A 19,374-nucleotide genomic window follows, 5' to 3' on the forward strand; every position below is an offset into this window, starting at 1 on the left:
TCGTGAAGCACAGGGCCACCTTACGGCCCTGTCCCCATTCTAGTACTGGGTGGAGCTGAGAGCCCGTGGAGGGAGCTCCCACAGTACAGAGGTGAAGTTGAATTCAGCTGTCAAAAGGGTAGTCTCGGGCAGAACACCGTTCCCTCTGAATCATCCCTTTTGTTAAGGCTTAAAGCCACCCCCAAAGGCACAACCCACCTTGGAGAGCAGAGGTAACTGGCTTGTGGGAAACAGTACAGTTGGCACCAGTCAGAGGGTGGGGAAGGGAGGAGAGAAGATGGGGCAATCGTCCAACCTCGTAGAAGGCTGTATAAAAGGCCCCCCACTCCAGGGAAGAGCCACCGTCTTCGGCCCAGGCCAAGCCCAGCTGCTGTCCTCACCTGCTCCCCATCTTTGCTCTCACCATGAGCTGCCGCATACAGAGCTCCTCCGCCAGCTATGGAGGTGGATTCGGGGGTGGCTCTTGCCAGCTGGGAGGAGGCCGCAGTATCTCTACCTGCTCATCACGCTTTGTCTCTGGGGGATCAGCTGGGGGCTACGGGGGCGGCATGAGCTGCGGCTTCGGTGCAGGGGCTGGTAGTGGTTTTGGAGGAGGCTTCGGAGGGGGCTTTGGAGGTGGCCTTGGAGGTGGCTTTGGTGGGGGTTTTGGCGCTGGCTTTGGTGACTTTGGTGGCGGCGATGGCGGCCTCCTCTCCGGCAACGAGAAGCTCACCATGCAGAACCTCAACGACCGGCTGGCCTCCTACCTGGACAAGGTGCGCGCCCTGGAGGAGGCCAATGCCGACCTGGAGGTGAAGATCCGGGACTGGTACCAGAAGCAGAGCCCCAGCAGCCCGGAGCGGGACTACAGCCACTACTACAAGACCATGGAGGACCTGCGGGACAAGGTGAGTCCTTGGATGTTGGCAAGGGTTCTTTTGTGCAGGCCAGAGCTGCAAAGGCCAGGAAATGCAGTATGGTAGAACCCTCACCCCCCCGTAGGGGAAAATTCTAGTCTTTTACCAGCAAGTGTCTCTACTCCTGATAACCTTCCTTAGGCCACTGCTCCCCAAATGCGTTTTCTCCTACTATCCATTTTTACTGTTATTACCACTCATGTCAACATTTTTACCACTTTTTACTGTCAACATTTACTGCTTTGTTATTAGTGACTGGATCCCTATAATTCTAACCCACTGAGTTTTTTGGAAACCATGACAGTTTAAAAAAAATTTTTTTTAATGTTTATTTATTTTCGAGAGAGAGAGAGAGAGGCAGAGCAAGAGCAGGGGAGGAGCAGAGAGAGAGGGAGACACAGAATCCGAAACAGGCTCCAGGCTCTGAGTTTTCAGCACAGAGCCTGACGCGGGGCTCGAACTCACAAACCGTGAGCTCATGACCTGAGCCAAAGCCGGACACAACAGACTGAGCCCCCCAGGCGCCCCAACCATGACAGTTTTAAAAGCCGCTAAGAATGACTCCAATCCTCAGAGAGGGATACGTGTTCATTCACTGGTCTCGGAATACTGGTTGATGTTGTAAGGGCCCCATTTAAACTGTTACACTCAATTAGCTACGGCCAGGTGGGAAAGATGGAGAAGAGGCTCAGCCAACATTAAACTGAGATTCCTTCATCGAGGACTGTCCATCACGCTGGGACCCAGCTTGCTAGAACAGAAATCCACCTGCCTGGGCTATGTCCCAGCTATGTGCGGTGGAATTTGCTTTTTTAATTTAAATTCAAGTTAGTTAACATACAGTGTAGTCTTGGCTTCAGGAGTAGAACCCAGTGATTCATCTCTTACATATGACACCCAGTGCTCACCTGGAAAAGTGCCCTCCTTAATGCCTGTCCCCCATTTAACCCACCCCCACCCTCTCCTCTAGCGGCCTGCTTCAGAATATGGACGTTTAGACAAGAAATTCAAACCGTTGGGAGTATTTGTTAGATCTTTCCTCTGCTCAGCCCGGAGGCCAGCTCCAACGAAGTTACTATGAGCTGTCTGGAGCCAGGCTGACCCCCTCCTGACCTTAAGGTCACCTGCTCTCACAATGGTGGGCTTGCTAGTCTGGGGCCATTGAGACATGATGAACCAAAGATGTTCTCGGTAGGGTCATTCCCCTGAAATGTGCATCCCTATCTTCCCCACCATGACCAAGCGTAGAATGCCAGAGTGACTGGGCAAGCAGAAGGACTTGCCCCACCCCTCTCTTTACAAGAAGAGGAGAGAAGTGCCTTATTCTGGCTCGCGGGGACAGTACAGAGGCAGTCAGATGATGACAACCGTCCTGCCCACGCTGTCTCTTCCTCCTCCCCAAACTCGTGGACCCTCTGGTGATTACCTCCTGTATTTTGCAGATCCTGGCGGCCACCATCGACAACAACCGGGTTGTTCTGGAGATCGACAATGCCAGGCTGGCTGCGGATGACTTTAGGCTCAAGTGAGTCCTGGCCTTTCCAAACTGTCTTTTATTTGACACAAATGCTCATCTGAACAGTGAGATCGGAGCATCCCAGGGGTGAAGGTCTTGGAGAAGTAGCAGAGTCCAGTACAGAATTAGGGGAGTGTCTAACTTCTGTGTTGCTTTTTACATTAAAAAAAAAATCATTTAGGTATGAGAACGAGCTGGCCCTGCGCCAGAGCGTGGAGGCCGACACCAACGGCCTGCGCAGGGTGCTGGACGAGTTGACCCTGACCAAGACCGACCTGGAGATGCAGATCGAGAGCCTGAACGAGGAGCTGGCCTTCCTGAAGAAGAACCACGAGGAGGTGAGGGCCGGCAGGGGCCTGCCATGGCTCAATGGCCTCCACTGAGAAAGGGGAGCAGCCAGACTTAGCCCTCCGTGGTGGGACCTGGAGGTGCTTCCTAGAACACATTGGTAGCACTCAGAGCCGAGGAGAGGGAGGTCAGGAGCTTCACACACCTTCCTTTTCCATCCCTACAGGAGATGAAGGAGTTCAGCAGCCAGCTGGCCGGCCAGGTCAACGTGGAGATGGACGCGGCCCCGGGCGTGGACCTGACCCGCGTGCTGGCCGAGATGAGGGAACAGTACGAGGCCATGGCTGAGAAGAACCGCCGGGACGCTGAGGAATGGTTCCACAGCAAGGTACGCGGCCCTCTCACCCCGTGGCGCCCAGGGATTCCAGGGCCTTCCACTGGGCTCCTCTGAAACCTTCTTCCTGCTCGGATTTCAGAGTGCAGAGCTGAACAAGGAGGTGTCTTCTAGTACCGCCATGATCCAGACCAGCAAGACAGAGATCACAGAGCTCAGACGCACCCTCCAGGGCCTGGAGATTGAGCTGCAGTCCCAGCTCAGCATGGTACACCTGCTGCCTCCTGCCCAGCAGCCAGCACCTCTAGGCCTCTGCCTGGCCTGGCTCCCCTTCTCACTTCTCTGTTACCCCCTCCCCCCCAGAAAGCCGGGCTGGAGAGCTCGCTGGCGGAGATGGAGTGCCGCTATGCCATGCAGCTGCAGCAGATCCAGGGGCTCATCGGCGGCATCGAGGCCCAGCTGAGCGAGCTCCGCAGCGAGATGGAGTGCCAGGACCAGGAGTACAGGATGCTGCTGGACATCAAGACGCGGTTGGAGCAGGAGATCGCCACCTACCGCAGCCTGCTGGAGGGCCAGGACGCCAGGTAGGCCCTCTCAAGCCTCTCTCTTGGGAAAGTGACCACAGGACCCTTGGACATTCGAACAGGCAAGGCCTTTAAGGGTCAGGTCCTCATGTTCCATATGGAAGGGGACCTTCTGAGCTTAAACTGACTGGATGGAGATCCAGGACCAGGGCTTCCTGTTTTCTTGAGTCAGACTGCGGGGGGATTTCCTCAGCGGCCTGCAGGGTCAATACCTTTAAGCTTTCCAATTTGGGCCTTTGGATTAGACTGGCAGGAATAAGGGCCATGGATAGAACGGCTCATATCGGAAGAATATTGCCTTGGGTTCAGGTCGGCTAAACAAAGCGATAAAAATGGCGATTTCACTGCCTTCAGACCATTTGCAGGGACCAGGCTGTCCTTGTGGGCTCAGTGGGAGTAGGGTGTAGGTTTCGAAGGAACCAGAGGGAGGACAAAAGATCTGGCAGATGTCCTGGATTTGGGGCCGGTACTATGTCCTCCTGAGGTCCCATAGGCCTGCCAGTTACCTGTGGCGGCCCTTGGGCTGGGGCACAGTTGGTAAGGAAGCCCAGCTTGGGGGCCTCTCAGTGATCTGAGTCGCTCGATCCAAGGGCAGATGAGGGAGCAGCTGTCCTTGGGTGATTTGTGCTCACTTCACTCCTCTTCTCTCTCCCAGGATGGCTGGCTTACCCTCCTCAGGAGGTAAGGAAACAACCCGGTGGGAGAGGCGAGTTGGCTCCTGCTCGCTGCCCTGGCGGGGGGGGGGGGGGGGTGGAGGCAGTGCCAGACTCCCCAGTGGACGGAGGGAGGGGGTTATGGTGGACGTGGTCATTTGCTCATCTGTTTCTTTTCAGAATAGCTGGCTCTGCCCCAAGGAGCCACTGGGAGGCTTTGGAGGCTTCCCCACCTTGGGGGACAATAACATGAGAGTCTCTATCAGCTAACGCCCAGCCTGACCAGTGAGGGGGCTTGGGGCCCTCCTAAGGGCCCTGACCTGCTGAGGTGGGTCTTCTCCAGCCTGAGTGTCTCTTGCCCCCTCTGTTTCTCAGGAAGCACCAGTGTCACTGTCACCACTGCCTCCCCTCCCAGTCGCCGCATTTCCGAACCCCGTAAGCCTTAAATCCACCTGGCTTCCTCTCCCTCTGTCTTCAGCACCCAGAGGAGAGAGATGACAGGTCCCTGCAGGAGAGAGGGAGGGACCGCAGGACGCTCAGGACACCGGCCCCCCGGCGCTCTCCCGAGGGCGGGCGCTCTGCGCTTCTCTCCCTGGGCACCTCCCCTTCTCCCTTATCTGGTTACTCTGATTTCTCAGCTTCTCTGCTAAAAAGAAAAGACGATTCAATAAAGTTTCCTGCCTTTCTGCATATGTATTTTTGACTCTGGCCTGATTTCTGAGGGCAGGACCTGCCGAGGCCCTGATTTGGGGTGATAGGTGGGCGGGTACTGTTGGGCCAAGTGGCTTACCCCAACAAGGCCTGGCCCAGGCAGCTCCCAGGTGGGCAGGACACGAGGCACCTGGGCCAACCATCAGGGCACAGACACGGGGGAAATGGGTGGCTCATGGGCCACGGTGCTCAGCAAACACGGACAAATGCAACAAACTGGAGACACGCGAGGCCATGTGAGCCAGTTCAACACCTTATAGGCTAGAAGGTGGCAACGGGACACTAATAGAGTCAGGGGATGGGGAGATTTGGGAAAGAGGTCCAGATGGCTCTGGGGAGGGCTTCGAGGGCCAGTGTTCCCTTGCAGAGAAACAGAAGGGGCAGGAGACACTGGGGCTGGTTTGGGGAAGGAGACCCAGGACAGTTACCCCAAGCCCAACCTGCTGCCCCCTTTCTGCAAGGTGCTTCCTTTTAAGATGATGGACATCCGGACCTGCAGTTCCCCTCTACCCACTCCAAGGTCCTGCCATGCCAACCCGCTCAATGAATTGGCCACATGACTCAAATGGGTGACCTCAATCTGAGCTGACTTTCCTCCCCAATTCCCCTCTGCACCCGTGTCCCCACCTCTGTCCATGTCACAGCTCTGATTTGCAGCCTCCTCTTGCTGGGCGCGCTCCTTACATGGAGTCTGGTCCTCTGGATTCTGGCATGGGCATGCTTCTCTTTATCCTTTCAACCCTCCCCTTGGCTCATCTGGGACAAGTCCATGGTCACAATTGCCAATATGTTCTGTTGGCACTCCAGTGAAGCCCCTCTCCTCTAGCCCAGACCCTCATGCCCGCTACCTCCTCTAAACCGCTGTCCGAAGGAGCACCCTTCATGCTCCCAGATCTGTGCCATCCTGGCCCCCATCCCAGAGGCTCCGGAGGCCCAAGTCAGGAGCCCAGGAGTCACCTTGGCCTGCTCTCTCCCTGACTGCCCTCCCAGGTCCATCCTGTGGATGCTGGTAGCTTGTAATGTCCTCACAGCCGGCCCCCCTGGCCTCCCTGCCTCCAGTTTGAGCTTCCCCTGCGTCCTTGCTCCACACTCAATTGGGGATGATTCTTGGGAATGGGAAATCTTCCTCCTGGCCTAGTGATGCTTCCGTGGCTCCCCTGGCCACTGAAGAAAACCTGGACTCCTCCCTGGCAGAGGCCGCTACTGTCTGGCCTCTTCCTGCCTGTCTCTGGCCCTGAATTCTACAATCGCCCCCTCTCACAACTTGAGGCCCTGTTATGCAAACCGGTCTTGGTGACCCAGTCATGTGACTGGGAGCCTCGGGCCCTTGTTCAATGAGTGACCTCAGTCTGAGGTGACCTTCCTCCTCGCTTTCCCTCTGCGCCCCCACATTTGTGTTATTGGAAACTACCAGGTGTTTCTTTTCCGCATTTATTTATTTTTGCAGTGGGGGAGGGGCAGAGAGAGAGGGGAAGGGAGGGGCAGACGATCCGAAGCAGGGTCCACGCCGACAGCAGAGAGCCCTCTGTGGGACTCAACCCCGCAGACCGCGAGATCGTGACCTGAGCCGAAGTCAGACACTTAACTAAACTGAGCCACCCGCGTGTCCTGAACTACCGGGTTTTTATTCACCGTTCAGACTGAGATGCACACCCCCTCCCTGTGGCACCCGGACAGTGTGGGGTGCATTCAGGTGTGTGTGTGTCCGCACCTGCCTAGCCCGGTGTTGACCACGTGCTTGGGAGGGTGGGGCTGCCTTTCTCTCCCTGGACCAGCCTACCAACCGCTGGGGCACTGCCGTGGGCTCAGGTGGCTGGCTTAGTCCTACAAACATCACTGACATGCGGCCCACCCAGCTGACTAAGCCAGAGCATTCCAGATTCCTCCCCTCTCCCCGCCCACTGCAGAACGGGCTGGACTTAATTCTAGCTCACATGCCCAGGTCCGTGTGGTCCACGTGGAGCCACGAAATGAGCTGGACCCTGGGCCTGGTGGGGGCTCTGGTCGGGGACCCTTTCACCCAGGCGTCAGGGAGGCCATCGAAGCCGGACTCACACAAGGGCCTCTGTGGCCCTGTCGGGAGTCCCAGGGAAGCCAGAGAGGGAAGCCCAGGAGGGGCCGTCAAAGCCAACCCAGGAGGCTTCCTGGACCGGGAGAAGGTGGTCACCTCGGTAGGGTGGTGCGCGGGCTGGGAATCCTCCCTTTCCATCCAGGACTCAGTTTTTCCCCCTGTCATCTGTAGGGGGCGGCCATTTGAGGGAGGGCAGCTTTGAGGGAGGCCTGCAGGGTTGGTATTTCCCTCTCCCAGTTCGCTAGGTGCCCACACCCACCCCAGGCCCACACCTCTGCTTCCCAGGGCTGTGGTCACGAGCGTGTGGCTAATCACATGTGAATGCCAGAGGTGCCAAATCAGACGGGGTAAAAACAAAGGGGAAAGCGACAGTGTGTCTAGCGCCTGACTCTTTACGGAGCTCCTTTGCATTATTTCATTTTTGTCACAGTCCCATGAGTCGGCACCATTGTGCCCATTTTACACGTCTAAAGACTGAGGCCCAGGCTGCTGAAGTGACCTGCCTATCGAGAGAGCTGGCATCCATGTTCCAATGTGCTTTTCGACACTGTGGTTGGTCTTTTGTCAAAGTCAAGCGTTCGGTTCCGGGCCTCTAGGGAAAGAAACGAGGCTCTCTTCTAAGCCCCAATGCTTAAGGGATAGAGGTGTCAACCATGCGATGCTCCTGTGGCATCCCGTGCCTCAGAGCTAGTCAGGCTCTCGAGGCAAGCACCTCCATACAGTAGGTGCTGCACAAAGTTGGCTAATTTCTGTGCTGCCTCTGTACCCTCTTCCTCCTCACCCTCGGCAAAGGTGCCTCCCTCTCTTTCAGGCTCCTCCCAATGGATGGGGCAGTCAACTTCTGCCCTCCCTGATGGGGGTGCGTGTCCTGTCTGGGTCCTGCAGGGGGCAGGCTCACCCCAGAAAGCAGATCAGTTCCTCTCGGCCACCTGCTGGGACCCAGGGCGGAGGGACAGAGCCCTAGACCTGATCCTACCTGGGTCCAGTGTCCACACCAGGACTTGGCCAGTCCCCGGCCTCATGTTGGGCAGCTGGGCGCCCTGGTGAACGGGGCACGGCTGAGCCCCGAGACTCCTCGGGTGCCTGTTGTCTTTCTGTTTTGGGTGGTAACCTTTGAGGGTCCACAAAAGACTCAGAGTGTGAGGTGAAGGTGCCTGGGGCTTTCTGGGAAGGGGAGGCTCACGGTCCCTCTTAAGGGGAGCTTGAGGGAAGAGAAGGGAGGGATGTCATGCGAAGCCTGTGGTCAATGGCGTGTGATGATGTGCTGTTCCGGCTTTCCCGCGTCAGCCACTGGGGCCCTTCCTCTCTCCCTGCCTGGGTCAGCGTGCGTCTCGGGGCTGCCTGGGGACCTGCCTCCTATTGGATGGTGTTCCTGGGGCTTAGTGGCTGGAGTGGGGCAGGGTATGCGAGGGACACGCCTTTGAGCAGCTCCTCTGGGGGGTCCAGCATGAGCCGAGCACACATCAGACTCCATTCTGCAGAGTTTGGGAAGGATCAGGTTGCTGGGTGGGTCCTCAGACCCACACAGGCTCCTGTTGCGGGTGGGGAGGGGGGCGGGGGAGTTGGCCAAGAACTGGTATTCACTCTTCTGGCCCGTTTTTATGAACGGCCGTGATGACTCTGTGGCTTCTTTCAACCAAGGATCTCAGCCTAGTTTGCAAGCAGAACCCACAGTATAAAGCCGAGTTAATTACAATCTGGAGCCCACAGTGCTTTGCAGACACGCCGTCGTCAGTAGGAAGTACTGAGACCGAGTGCACACGAGGCCCTGTAAATGCGGACGATGGAACTCAATTAAACAGGGTGTTTGGGAAATTTGCTTTGTAGTTCAGTTAAGTGGTACCTGAATCCAGTGGACGCAGGAGGCTGAGGTACCGCTTCTTTCTCCCACTGGGCCTGGCTCCGCGTCTCCCACAAACCACAGGTTCTCCAGGCACTTGAGGGAAAGCAGTGACAGCTCTGGAATTTTCCATAAAAGCTGGGTGGGGGGAGTTAGGGGCTGAGTGGATCCGAGCAGGAGGCCCTGGACTCTTCCAGATGGGAGCTGTCAGCCGACGCAGCTGTGCAGGAAGGAAGAGCTGGCTGTAGGTGAGGGAAGTGGGTCCTGGGATGCAGGAACAGAGCCTGGTGACAGAGAACCGTGGAGAGGTATGGCCGTGGACTGGGGTCGGGGTGGCTCTCTGGGCCTCCCCCAAAGCAAGGGTAGTTTGGAGCAGAATCCAGAAGCCCCGGGCGATTGCCAAATGACACCCGAGGGGGAGAGAAAGTACCTTTGTGTTTTGGGGGGAATGAGAGTTCTGGGGGAGTTCTGGAGCTGGTGAGGTGGGGGTTTCAAGTCCTGATCTGGGTGGGGCTCAGGCCCAGTGGGGATTCAGGGCCACACAAGGAGCAGCATGCTGGGAAGCCATGTCCCCGGGAGCCCGGTAGAGGCCTGGGTCCTCAGGAGGAGCCACTTCCCGGAGCCGAGGCCTCCTCGTCAGCTCTCCTGAGGTCCCAGGGCATGGGCTCCTGGTCCTATGGAGGGGCAGCCAGGGAGTGGGGAAAGACACCCCCCCCCCCCCCCCCCCCCCCCGTCCTTGTTCAATCAGTGTGTGTCCAGATTGTCCTGAGCCTGGCTAGGGCCGGATGGCAGCCTTGCCCAGTTAATGTGGAACCACAGACAGACAGTGAATGATTTCAGGTACAAGTATGTCCCAATATTGTATGCAGTTTTGTTTGTTAATAAAATCTGGCAGCCCTGCCCTTAGCAGGTCTGGGAACAGCTCTGAGTCTCTTCCAGTCAAGACTAAAAAAGGCGAGACCTTTCTCTGATTCTTCGGATAAATCGAATTGGTGGCTCAAAATGTCTTAATTGAAAGATTCCCCCCCACCCCCCCATAATGCTTCCGTCAACTTCGTGTACCTGTTACTGCACGTCTGTACTAGAATCTCACAGCTGGCAGCAGAGTTGGCCTGGGGTTTTGATGTGGTTATTTGGCACAGAAATTTCTGGGAGGGGCCGGGAATCCCGGGTGCTTTGCCGCTTGAGTAAATTGAAAAAGCAGTTGTGTGGGGGGAAGAAATGGAGGTCAGTGTGGGTGTCCCCGTTTCTGGGTGGGTGGGTGCTGGGTGGGGTCTAAAAAGGTGAAGACTTGGGATCAGCATGTCCTAGATGCCTCTTAGAGTGAGAAATTCTGCAGGACCCGTGTGTATGGGTGTCAAAGATCAAACAGGTACCAGGAAAACCAGGAAGCTCAAGCCTAAGCCGAGAGAGAGAGAGAGAGAGAGAGAGAGAGAGAGAGAGAGAGAGAGAGATTGTATTTCTTGAGTGACTTTTTCCTTTTGTGCCCTTTTGTGGAGACCTGGCTGTCCCATGGTCCATGGTCTGCTTCCTCCAATGCCTTTGGGGCACCATGTGATGGTGGAGGCTGGCTTCTAACTATAGCACCAGCACCGAGAAGCAGGAAAAGAGGGACCCTGCTTTCCTTCTCGGGCCCACTGTGACAGGCCGTGCCCAGTCCCTTCTATGTTGAAGGGAATGATCAGCTGGGCAGCAGACTCATGCTTGATTTCTTAGGTCTTCGGCCACGGAGAACCTTGGCTTTCAGATGGAAGCTCATTTGAGAACAGATACCCCTCCTCCTCCTCCTCTTCCTCCTTCTTCTTCTTCTTCTTCTTCTTCTTCTTCTTCTTCTTCTTCTTCTTCTTTCTTCTCTTTCAACCAAAAAAGGATCCACAAACCCAGTGGTTGATTTTGAACTTGGTGGCCTTCCAAGGTGGGCTTGGGAAAAGCCAGGACATTTTATGTTCCTGCAGCAGCACCTCCCCTCCTCCCCTTGACCCTGAAGCTGGGGCCATAGTGGGCAGAGAGCATCCTGTCAGCTCTGTAGCCCTAAAGCCAGCACCGGTGCTGGCAGGAAGTGGGGGTAGCTTTTGGAAGGTGCTAGCTTCTCGTCAGAGGCCAGAGGGTCCTGGTCTAGGGGGCTCCTGCTGCTCTTTGATCAGCTGTCTTTCTTGCACAGCTGGGCTGCATCCCATGAAACCAGGGTGAGTGATTTGAGCCCCTGGATGCAGCATTTGGCTGGAGCTTAGGCTATATGAGTTCTAAGAACAGTTTTGATCTCTCAAATCTGTGACACCAGTTTCTGTTCATCAAGCATGTTTACTTCTCACAATCCTGTGACTGTGGTTCCTCCTGGAAAAACTGAGGCTCAGAGTGGCTGAGTAGCTTCAACTACCCAGGTCTGCCTGAGTTCAGGCCTCAGGCCCCTGTGGGCCAGCCTGAGACCCTCTGAGCCCCTTCTTTGGCAAAGCCGTGTCCCTGGCTCAGTTGGCCAGAGATGTCATTTCAGCCTGGACGTGCTGGGGTGCTGGCTCAACATCCCGGTGACTCTGTACCTCCAAATGGGGGCTTCTGGGGAACAGCCCCAGGAGGTGGGTTCGTGTGGCCTCTGCCTACCAGGGCAGGCCCGGAGGAAGCCCATGCCTTTGCTCTGGTGGAGGCGTGGAAGCAAAGGGTGGCCTGAGGTCCAAGAGGGTTTGCAAAAACAAAAACAAAAAAATAAGAAAACTCAATCATGTCATAAGCTGGAATCTCTGTAACTCCTCTCCATTCTTTTATTCTCCAGGCTAGTGGCAAAGAAGCAGGATGGTGGCTGTGGGGGGTGGTGAATGAGTCACGGACACGTGCAGGTGACTCCTGGCCCCCTCCACAGGAAATGCCTAGGCCTCAAATCCTATAATGTCTGAGATGGAAGAGGGCCTCAAGCTTCCCTTGTCTGGGCACTTCCTGTTCAGGTTGGGGCTCTGGGGCCCGGAATGGACGGGGGTCACTTGGGAAGTTTGGGGCAGAGCTTGGCTTGGAGTCCAGGCCCCTGACCCTTAGCCCAGTGTATTGTATTGTATTGTATTGTATTGTATTGTATTGTATTTATTTATTTATTTATTTTGAGGAGAGAGAGAGAAAGCAAGAGAGCAGGAGCAGGGGAAGGGCAGAGAGAAGGAGAGAGAGAATACCAAGCAGGCTCCACACCATCAATGCAGAGCCCAATATAGGGCTTGAGCTCATGAGCCGCGAGATCATGACCTGAGCCGAAACCGAGTCAGACGCTTAACCGACTGAGCCACCCAGGCACTCCTTTAGATTAATGTTAGAAAGAATGGTCTTGAAATGGACTCTATTTTGAAATAAAACCTGATGAATGGGCACTCCTGGTTTACTTGATGCCGAACAGGGGGGATTTTCTCTAAGGCTGGGGCGCCATGGGGAGTGGGGTGGGCAGATCCCTGGGGCTGTGTTGGGAGACGAGTGGCTCTGTGAGTCCTGGGTTCTCTTCCCTGATGCAGGCAGGGCATCTGTTCCGCATGGGCCTCACTTCCATCCTGTCATGGCCCCGGCTTCTGGGTGGAAGAGAGCAGAGCAATTCCTCCCGTGAAGCCCCCTCCACACTTCCCTCCGAGGGGTGGCCTCGCAGTTTGCAACATGGAGAAAGGCAGAGGACCAAGCGCGACCAAAAGCCCTTCTCTGACCCGCTTGTCACCCGCTTCAGGAGAGGTACGTGCCTCTCCTCATAGCCTGGGAGACACCTGCCTGGACTCTGGCCCTTGGTGGCCACCCTGATGCACAGGCTGGGAGCGATGGGAACAGAGCATCAGACACCTGCCCACTCGGTTGCCCTGAAGGAAACCTGGAATCATCTTCAGATATGGATTGTTTAGCAGAGGGGTGAGAAAACCCAGAAACTTCAGATGCCTGGCAGCCAGAGGCCCCGGAGAAGAGCCGTGCCAGGCCTTGGAAGGGCTGCCCTTGGAAGAGCATGCTGTGTCCCACATAAGGTAAGTTGAATCATGGGTGCTTTAGGGACAGCCAGACTCTGCGTGAGTTGTCCTAGAAATCAGAGGGGGGCATTTATGGGAGGTGTGGTCAGAGCCCCTGTGCTGATGGTCAGTGGTTGTCAACTGGGGGGGGGGTTTGGCCTCCCAGGGGATATTTGGCAGTGTCTGGGGACATCTCGGGTTGCCACAACTGGGGGAGGGGGTTGCTACTGGCATCTGGTCATAGAATCCAGGGACGCTGCTGACATTTTACGATGTACCGGAAGCCTCCCCACCCATAAGGAATTATGTAGTCTACGATGTCAGTGCTGAGGTTGAGAAACCCCGGGGACAGCCCCATCCTAGGCTCTGCTGGAAGACGGGGCTGCTGTGAGGACCTGGTTCCGTGGCATCCAGAGCTCTGGGGGCCTAATGTCCCCCTTTCCGCTCCCGGTGGGGGGGGGGGCCGCTGTCAGGCATCCTGTCGAGGTGTCTGCCGAAGTGGGTGAGGCATGGGCATCACAGCCAACCCTCCTGAGTAATTTCAGAGAGAAGCTTATAAAGCGTTTTAAGAGGTTGCTAAATTACAACTTCAGTATCACATAAATGCTTCCATAAACGCCAGTCTTGCAAACCAAGTCTGTGTGGGAGAAGAGTGAGCGGGTCGCCTGAGCCTTGGGAAATCCCACTTAGTGAGGCGGCAGACAGAGTTTACTTTTGGTGGTTAAATTCTCAGGTGCTCCTCCCAGCTTGCTTAATTATCTGGCGGTGCTTTGTTTATTCTCATTTTTTCCTTCCCTGTCCAACGCGTCTGCATTGACCATCTCCTGTCATCTGCACTGAGCCGTCTCTCAGGGCCTAGGGGGATGGTGGAGGCTGCCCAGGGTCCTGATTCTACTCTCCCAGGTTCAGAGACCTGTGGGTCACAAAGGACACTGCCCTCCAGGGCAGCCCCTTGGAGGGCTCACACGTGCGATCCTTTGCCGGCCACAGCCACAAACCATCATCAAAGACTGTCCTGCGTAAGCAGTGTTTCTAGAGCGCACAGGGGTTTTCAAAATACTCTTACCTCTGTTCTCGATTCTTCTCGTATCTGTGGGAAGCAGGCAGGGCAGGCTGATGACCTGCACTGTCCTGATGAGGACACTGAGGTACACCACAGTCATGTGCTCACATCGCAGGACCGATTATCCGCAGAGCCATCATTTGGACCTAGGTCTCTGGGTCCCAGATTCTGGGTGCCTGCACTTGACCTTGGTTGTGTGAGAGAAGCAGCAGGAACACAGGAGTATAGGATTTGGGGTCTGGGAGACCTGGTCTCCATTCCAAGTTCTGTCACTCGCTGCCTGTTCACCTTGAGCAAGCTTATTTTTAGCCGTTCGGAGTCTCCACGTCGGTGCCTTGGAGACAGGACCGGCCGCTTCCCAGGATTGTTGTGTGGTGTAAATGAAGTGACTATGGGTCCTGAACACAGTAGCTCCGGGAATTGTCCTTCCCTTTTAGCCGTCCCAGGGGCCCAGGCGCAGGGGAGCACCTGTGAGGGGGTGACGAACGGACAGACTGGGCTGCTCCGGGGAAGGCACGCAGAGAGAGCAGGAACCAAATGTCATTTGTGAGGCCACTCCCGATTTATGGGATCTGGTGCAAAGACTTTGAAGACGCAATAAAATTCATATTCTGACAGGAAATGACAACACACGAGAGTCCTGACTTAGCAAACAAAATTCAAATTTTTTTTTTTTAATTTTTTACAAGCTAAGAAATTCTGGATGGGTAGCAAAAAAATCACATTCTGATGAGATTAGCTTTCTGGAATAGGAATAGGCTTTCCCAAGAGAAACACGCCAACACCCCATGGAGACTGTATATAAACACCCCAGAGAGGCCTTGAGAGTCTAGAACCTGAGCTCCTTGCTTCACCGTGACCTGCCTCTGCTAGGATCATGGCCACCCAGGTCTGCTCCCCGGTCTTCTCCTCTGGGTCTGTCAAGGGCCTGTGTGGCACGGCAGGCGGCGTCTCTCGGGTGTCCTCCGTCCGCTCTGTGGGCTCCTGCAGGGTCCCCAGTCTTGCTGGTGCTGTGGGGTCTGCCTCCTCCATCAGGCTGGGCCTCTCCAGCCTCGGGAGCTGCTTGCCCGGCTCCTACCTGGCCGCTGGCTGCTACCCCTCTGGCTTTGTTGGGAGCGGGGGCTGGTTCTGCGAGGGCGCCTTCAATGGCAGCGAGAAGGAGACCATGCAGTTCCTGAACGACCGCCTGGCCAACTACCTGGAGAAGGTGCGCCAGCTGGAGCGGGAGAACGCGGAGCTGGAGACCAGGATCCGGGAGTGGTATGAGTCTCAGATCCCGTACATCTGCCCAGACTACCAGTCGTATTTCAAGACCATCGAGGACCTCCAGCAGAAGGTAATGGGGACCTGGCCCCTCCCCAGCGTCCCCAGCCCTGGCTGGGAGTGGGGTGGTGGGGCGGGGGAGGGTCCTGTCTCATTCCAAGGGACTACAGATGGATGAGAATTCTTAGGACCTCTTAGGGAATTCTCTGTTCAGGGCAAGATTTTCTCTGGGGGTTCTGGTTTTCTGGGGCGGGGGGGGGGGGTACCCAGACCTCTCTGTGAGTCTCTTGCTAAGTGCATCTATGCCAGCCATCCCTCTCCTCCCCTGGCTGTCTTAGCTATAGGAAGGGCAATAACATGTACCCAGCCTCTACCAGATGCAGGCACAGCGCCTGATGCTTTCCCATCTGTTAGATTACTTGGAGAGATGGGTAATACTCACCTTGGAGATCTCACCTTGGAGAGATGGGTATTACTGGGCCCATTTAACAGAGGCAGAAGTTAAGTATCCGGGAGGTTCAGCAAACTTGCCCGAGATCACACAGCCTGTGAGTGTGAGATGCAGAATCTGAATCCGGGTTGGCTTGGATCTTTGCACCTCAGCCTGAGGCCTCCCGCCGTGCCATTCTGGGGCCTACTTCTAGTGATGCCCTTCCTGGGACTGATGCTCCTTCCATGTCTGGGCTCAGGGCTCAGGACTCGGGGCTGGGCGTGCTGAAGTTGCCGGTGGTACTTAGAAGCATGCCCTCTGTGAGCTGGGCCTTTCCTAGCTCCCAGGACGCCCCTTGTTCCCCAGATCTTGCTGACCAAGGCTGAGAACGCCAGGCTAGTCTTGCAGATTGACAACGCCAAGCTGGCTGCCGACGACTTCCGGACCAAGTGAGTGGGCCTCATCGGGGAAGGTCCGTTGTGCCTTCCTTCGCCTCTGCCCCCCGGCCTTGGGAGCTGGGGAGGTGGGAGTGAGGCCAGACTGAACCGTAAGCGGGAATACGGCACAGGCCCTGGATCCCTTCCGGGTCAAAGGAAAGGCCCAGCGTGCTGCTGACCCCAAATCAGCCACCGCAGCTGATGGAGGGCGGGGGACCCTGCCTGTGCATGGCTCCTTCGCTGCAGACCCAGCAGGGTTGTGTGTGTGTGCAGGTACGAGACGGAGCTGTCCATGCGGCAGCTGGTGGAGGCCGACACCAACGGCCTGCGCAGGATCCTGGACGAGCTGACCCTGTGCAAGGCCGACCTGGAGGCCCAGGTGGAGTCCCTGAAGGAGGAGCTGCTGTGCCTCAAGAAGAACCACGAGGAGGTGAGGCTCGTGTCGTGCGACTTTCCGGAGTTTCCCACCCGGCAGGGAGCCCCCGGTGACCCTTGGGGCTAACAACTGTGACAACTACCCCCCCCAACCCCCCCCCGCCCCAGGAGCTCCAGCTGACATTTGTTGACATCACACTGTGTGCCCGGAGCTGTTTGAAACACTTTGCATTTTGTTCTCGCTTCATTTCGTCCTCACGATGATCCCATTTTACGGATGAGAAAAGCGAGGCACGGAGGGGTTCAGTCACGTGCCTAAGGTCACAGAGATCCCACACTCCTGCCCATGACACTAGATCTCCCTCTGGATGCTAGTGCCTGATAACATTTATTCTATTTGCCTGACGTTTGCCTCATGTCACCCTACCCTCCCAAATCCCCAGAGGAGGCAGGTGTATGCCCGTGAGGCGACCGAGGCTCAGAGAAGTTGATATGCTAACGTTACCCAGCCGGCACCTGCGGGAGGAGGGTTTGAACCCAGCCACTGGAACCCTCAATCCGGCACCCTTTTCCCAACCGTGTGCCATCCTGCCTCCCCTCTGCAGGAAGTCAACACACTCCGTTGCCAACTCGGGGACCGACTGAACGTGGAGGTGGATGCCGCCCCCCCAGTGGATCTCAACAAGATTCTGGATGATATGAGATGCCAGTATGAGGCCCTGGTGGAGAATAACCGTCGAGATGTGGAGGCCTGGTTCAACGCCCAGGTGGGGCTGGGGCCGCTGGGCTGGGGCGGGCACCAGCTCCCGGGGCAGGGGGTTCCCCTTTAAAGTAGCTTCACTTGGTCTGACCATGCTCTGGGCCCTCAGACCGAGGAGCTGAACCAGCAGGTGGTGTCCAGCTCGGAGCAGCTGCAGTGTTGCCAGACGGAGATCATCGAGCTGAGACGCACGGTCAACGCCCTGGAGATCGAGCTGCAGGCCCAGCACGGCATGGTGGGTGGCTTCTGCCCCAGTCACTGGCCACAGCTCCTGGCAAAGCCCTGACCCCCCAGCCTCAGCATGCGGGCTCATGATGGGGCGTGATCACACAGGATATGCACATACCCAGGGCTACAGGGTCTCTGGTTGGGACCCCCTTCCACTGGCGACTCTTCCTCTCTCCCCTTCCAGAGGAACTCCCTGGAATCCACCCTGGCAGAGACCGAGGCGCGCTACAGCTCCCAGCTGGCCCAGATGCAGTGCCTGATCAGCAACGTGGAGGCCCAGTTGGCCGAGATCCGCTGTGACCTGGAGAGGCAGAACCAGGAGTACCAGGTGCTGCTGGACGTCAAGGCCCGGCTGGAGTCGGAGATCGCCACCTACCGCCGCCTGCTGGAGGGCGAGGACTGCAAGTGAGTGGCTGTGAGCCCCAGAGAGCCAGGCGTGGGGACAGGGCTCCCGGGGACCAGCCCTCAGTGCCTCAGAGAGGGTGTCAGTCTGCAGTGGGTGACAGCGATTGATCCAAAACCTCTCCTTTGAGATCCCTTCTTGTCCCAGCTTGGTCATCACAGGGGCACAAGCCGCACCCCCCCCCCTCCGCCCCCCACAGTGCCTTCCCACCATGGTGCTTAGCTGGGAGTTCCTCGTCTTCCCCCCTGCAGCCCTTGGGGGGTTTCAGAGGCACAGAAGCCATCGGTTGTTGTCATCCTAAACTGTACTCTATCCCCTAAATCTGCTTAACATGAATCTCAGTCCCATGCCCCGATGCCAAATGCACTCTGATATGATTTCATTTCCTCAGGCTGCCTGCCCACCCTTGTGCCACGGAATGCAAGCCTTCCGTTAGGGTACCTTATGTCTCGACTGTGCCCTGTGCTCCGGCTGTGCCCTGCGGCCCGGCTCCCCAGGTCAGCACCCAGATCCGCACCATCACCGAGGAGATCAGAGACGGGAAGGTCGTCTCCTCCAGGGAGCACCTGCAGCCCTGCCCACTGTAGCCAGCCCCCCGGAGGGACACCCCTGTGGCTCCTGGCTCTAAATGACCCCCCCTCCATTCCCTAGAGGGGCTCCCCGCTCAGCAGATTTTTTTTCTACCAAAATAAGTTCTTATATTGTGTTTCTGGACTTAACTGCTTTTATGCAAAACTAGGTTCCCCTGGAATTCTACCCAATAAAGTGTGTTCTCTTGGCATTGCAAACGTGACTCTGTCTATTCTTATGAGGTTAGTTAGTGGGGATGTTTGGTGAAGGGTCACAGTAAAGTTGTGGGCTTTGGTTTCACGTCTGTCTTCTCTGGGTCTGAGTGGTAGGAAGTGATAGGGTGATTAAAGATATTTAATAACGGGGACACCTCATGCCCTGGCTCATGAAAACAGACACCCACCCAATCCAGACAGGCACAGCCATTACCCACAGCCTCAGCCCTGCCCATGGGTACCCACCTGGTGGCCCTGCAAAGGCTCCCAAGCCAGCCCTCCTTGGTCACCCTGCCTGGATCTGGTGGCTCCCTGTCCTTCCCTTTAGCTTCTCCTCCTTAGTCCAGCTTCCACTGACCTGTTGGCTCACCCTCAGGCCTAACACTGGTGCCAGTTTGGGAGAGGGACTAACCAGGGAGAGGCAAATGGCAGGCAGCCAGCCTGGGCAGACCACTTCAGGGAGGGGAGCTGGAAGATGAAGGCAGGAGGGCCAGGTGACCCTGTGTCCCCAGACCTGGATACAGGGCTGAATGAAGGGCAACAGGGACAGTGAAGTGTTGGGGGTGAAACATGGAGCAGGCGGGAGGGAACCTCACTGTGGGGCAGAGGTCAGAGTGCCCCAAAGTCTACTGGCTGAGCTCTGCCCTTCTGGGCATCCAGCCTAACGGTGCCGGGCCCTGGATACCACTCTGGTCAGAGACGCATGGCCTGTGAGAAGTCTGAGGGCCCCATGTCTTCTTTACCCCCCTGATTTATTCTTTAGTTGAGAAGACAGGCCCAG

General features: G+C 56.6%; 2 protein-coding genes and 1 long non-coding RNA gene across 5 annotated transcripts; all 3 read left to right on the forward strand.

Moving 5' to 3' along the window:
- Positions 1-303: 303 nt before the first annotated feature.
- On the forward strand, positions 304-4,967 carry LOC109258576 (keratin, type I cytoskeletal 13). The gene is made up of 8 exons (XM_053892395.1): positions 304-887; positions 2,339-2,421; positions 2,594-2,750; positions 2,927-3,088; positions 3,177-3,302; positions 3,398-3,618; positions 4,274-4,299; positions 4,647-4,967. The coding sequence occupies exons 1-8, from the start codon at positions 405-407 to the stop codon at positions 4,715-4,717; spliced, it is 1,329 nt and encodes a 442-aa protein (XP_053748370.1). The 5' UTR covers positions 304-404; the 3' UTR covers positions 4,718-4,967.
- A 4,080-nt stretch (positions 4,968-9,047) lies between these two features.
- On the forward strand, positions 9,048-14,382 carry LOC128774172 (uncharacterized). Of its 3 annotated transcripts, none has more exons than XR_008418591.1 (4): positions 9,048-9,201; positions 11,661-12,867; positions 13,583-14,194; positions 14,232-14,382. It is a non-coding gene; the product is annotated as an uncharacterized LOC128774172 (long non-coding RNA). The 3 variants fall into 3 exon arrangements; XR_008418592.1 differs by having other exon boundaries at positions 9,064-9,150; positions 12,446-12,867; XR_008418590.1 differs by lacking the exon at positions 9,048-9,201 and having other exon boundaries at positions 10,746-12,867.
- Positions 14,383-14,391: 9 nt separating this feature from the next.
- Positions 14,392-18,596, forward strand: KRT36 (keratin 36). The gene is made up of 7 exons (XM_019435421.2): positions 14,392-15,248; positions 15,972-16,054; positions 16,316-16,472; positions 17,023-17,184; positions 17,287-17,412; positions 17,590-17,810; positions 18,200-18,596. The coding sequence occupies exons 1-7, from the start codon at positions 14,790-14,792 to the stop codon at positions 18,393-18,395; spliced, it is 1,404 nt and encodes a 467-aa protein (XP_019290966.1). The 5' UTR covers positions 14,392-14,789; the 3' UTR covers positions 18,396-18,596.
- The last annotated feature ends 778 nt before the right edge of the window (positions 18,597-19,374 follow it).

Source organism: Panthera pardus, unplaced genomic scaffold (genome assembly GCF_024362965.1).
Source record: "Panthera pardus isolate Hobbes unplaced genomic scaffold, ASM2436296v1 HiC_scaffold_3, whole genome shotgun sequence".
NCBI classification, from domain to species: domain Eukaryota; kingdom Metazoa; phylum Chordata; class Mammalia; order Carnivora; family Felidae; genus Panthera; species Panthera pardus.

Excerpts from the sequence above, each read along its gene's own strand:
- KRT36 (XM_019435421.2), top strand. The coding sequence starts at position 14,790 with ATGGCCACCCAGGTCTGCTCCCCGGTCTTCTCCTCTGGGTCTGTCAAG. Across the intron at positions 16,473-17,022 it reads TCAAGAAGAACCACGAGGAG|GAAGTCAACACACTCCGTTG; the intron begins GTGAGGCTCGTG and ends TCCCCTCTGCAG. Across the intron at positions 17,185-17,286 it reads AGGCCTGGTTCAACGCCCAG|ACCGAGGAGCTGAACCAGCA; the intron begins GTGGGGCTGGGG and ends CTGGGCCCTCAG.
- LOC109258576 (XM_053892395.1), top strand. The coding sequence starts at position 405 with ATGAGCTGCCGCATACAGAGCTCCTCCGCCAGCTATGGAGGTGGATTC. Across the intron at positions 888-2,338 it reads TGGAGGACCTGCGGGACAAG|ATCCTGGCGGCCACCATCGA; the intron begins GTGAGTCCTTGG and ends TGTATTTTGCAG. Across the intron at positions 3,303-3,397 it reads TGCAGTCCCAGCTCAGCATG|AAAGCCGGGCTGGAGAGCTC; the intron begins GTACACCTGCTG and ends CCTCCCCCCCAG.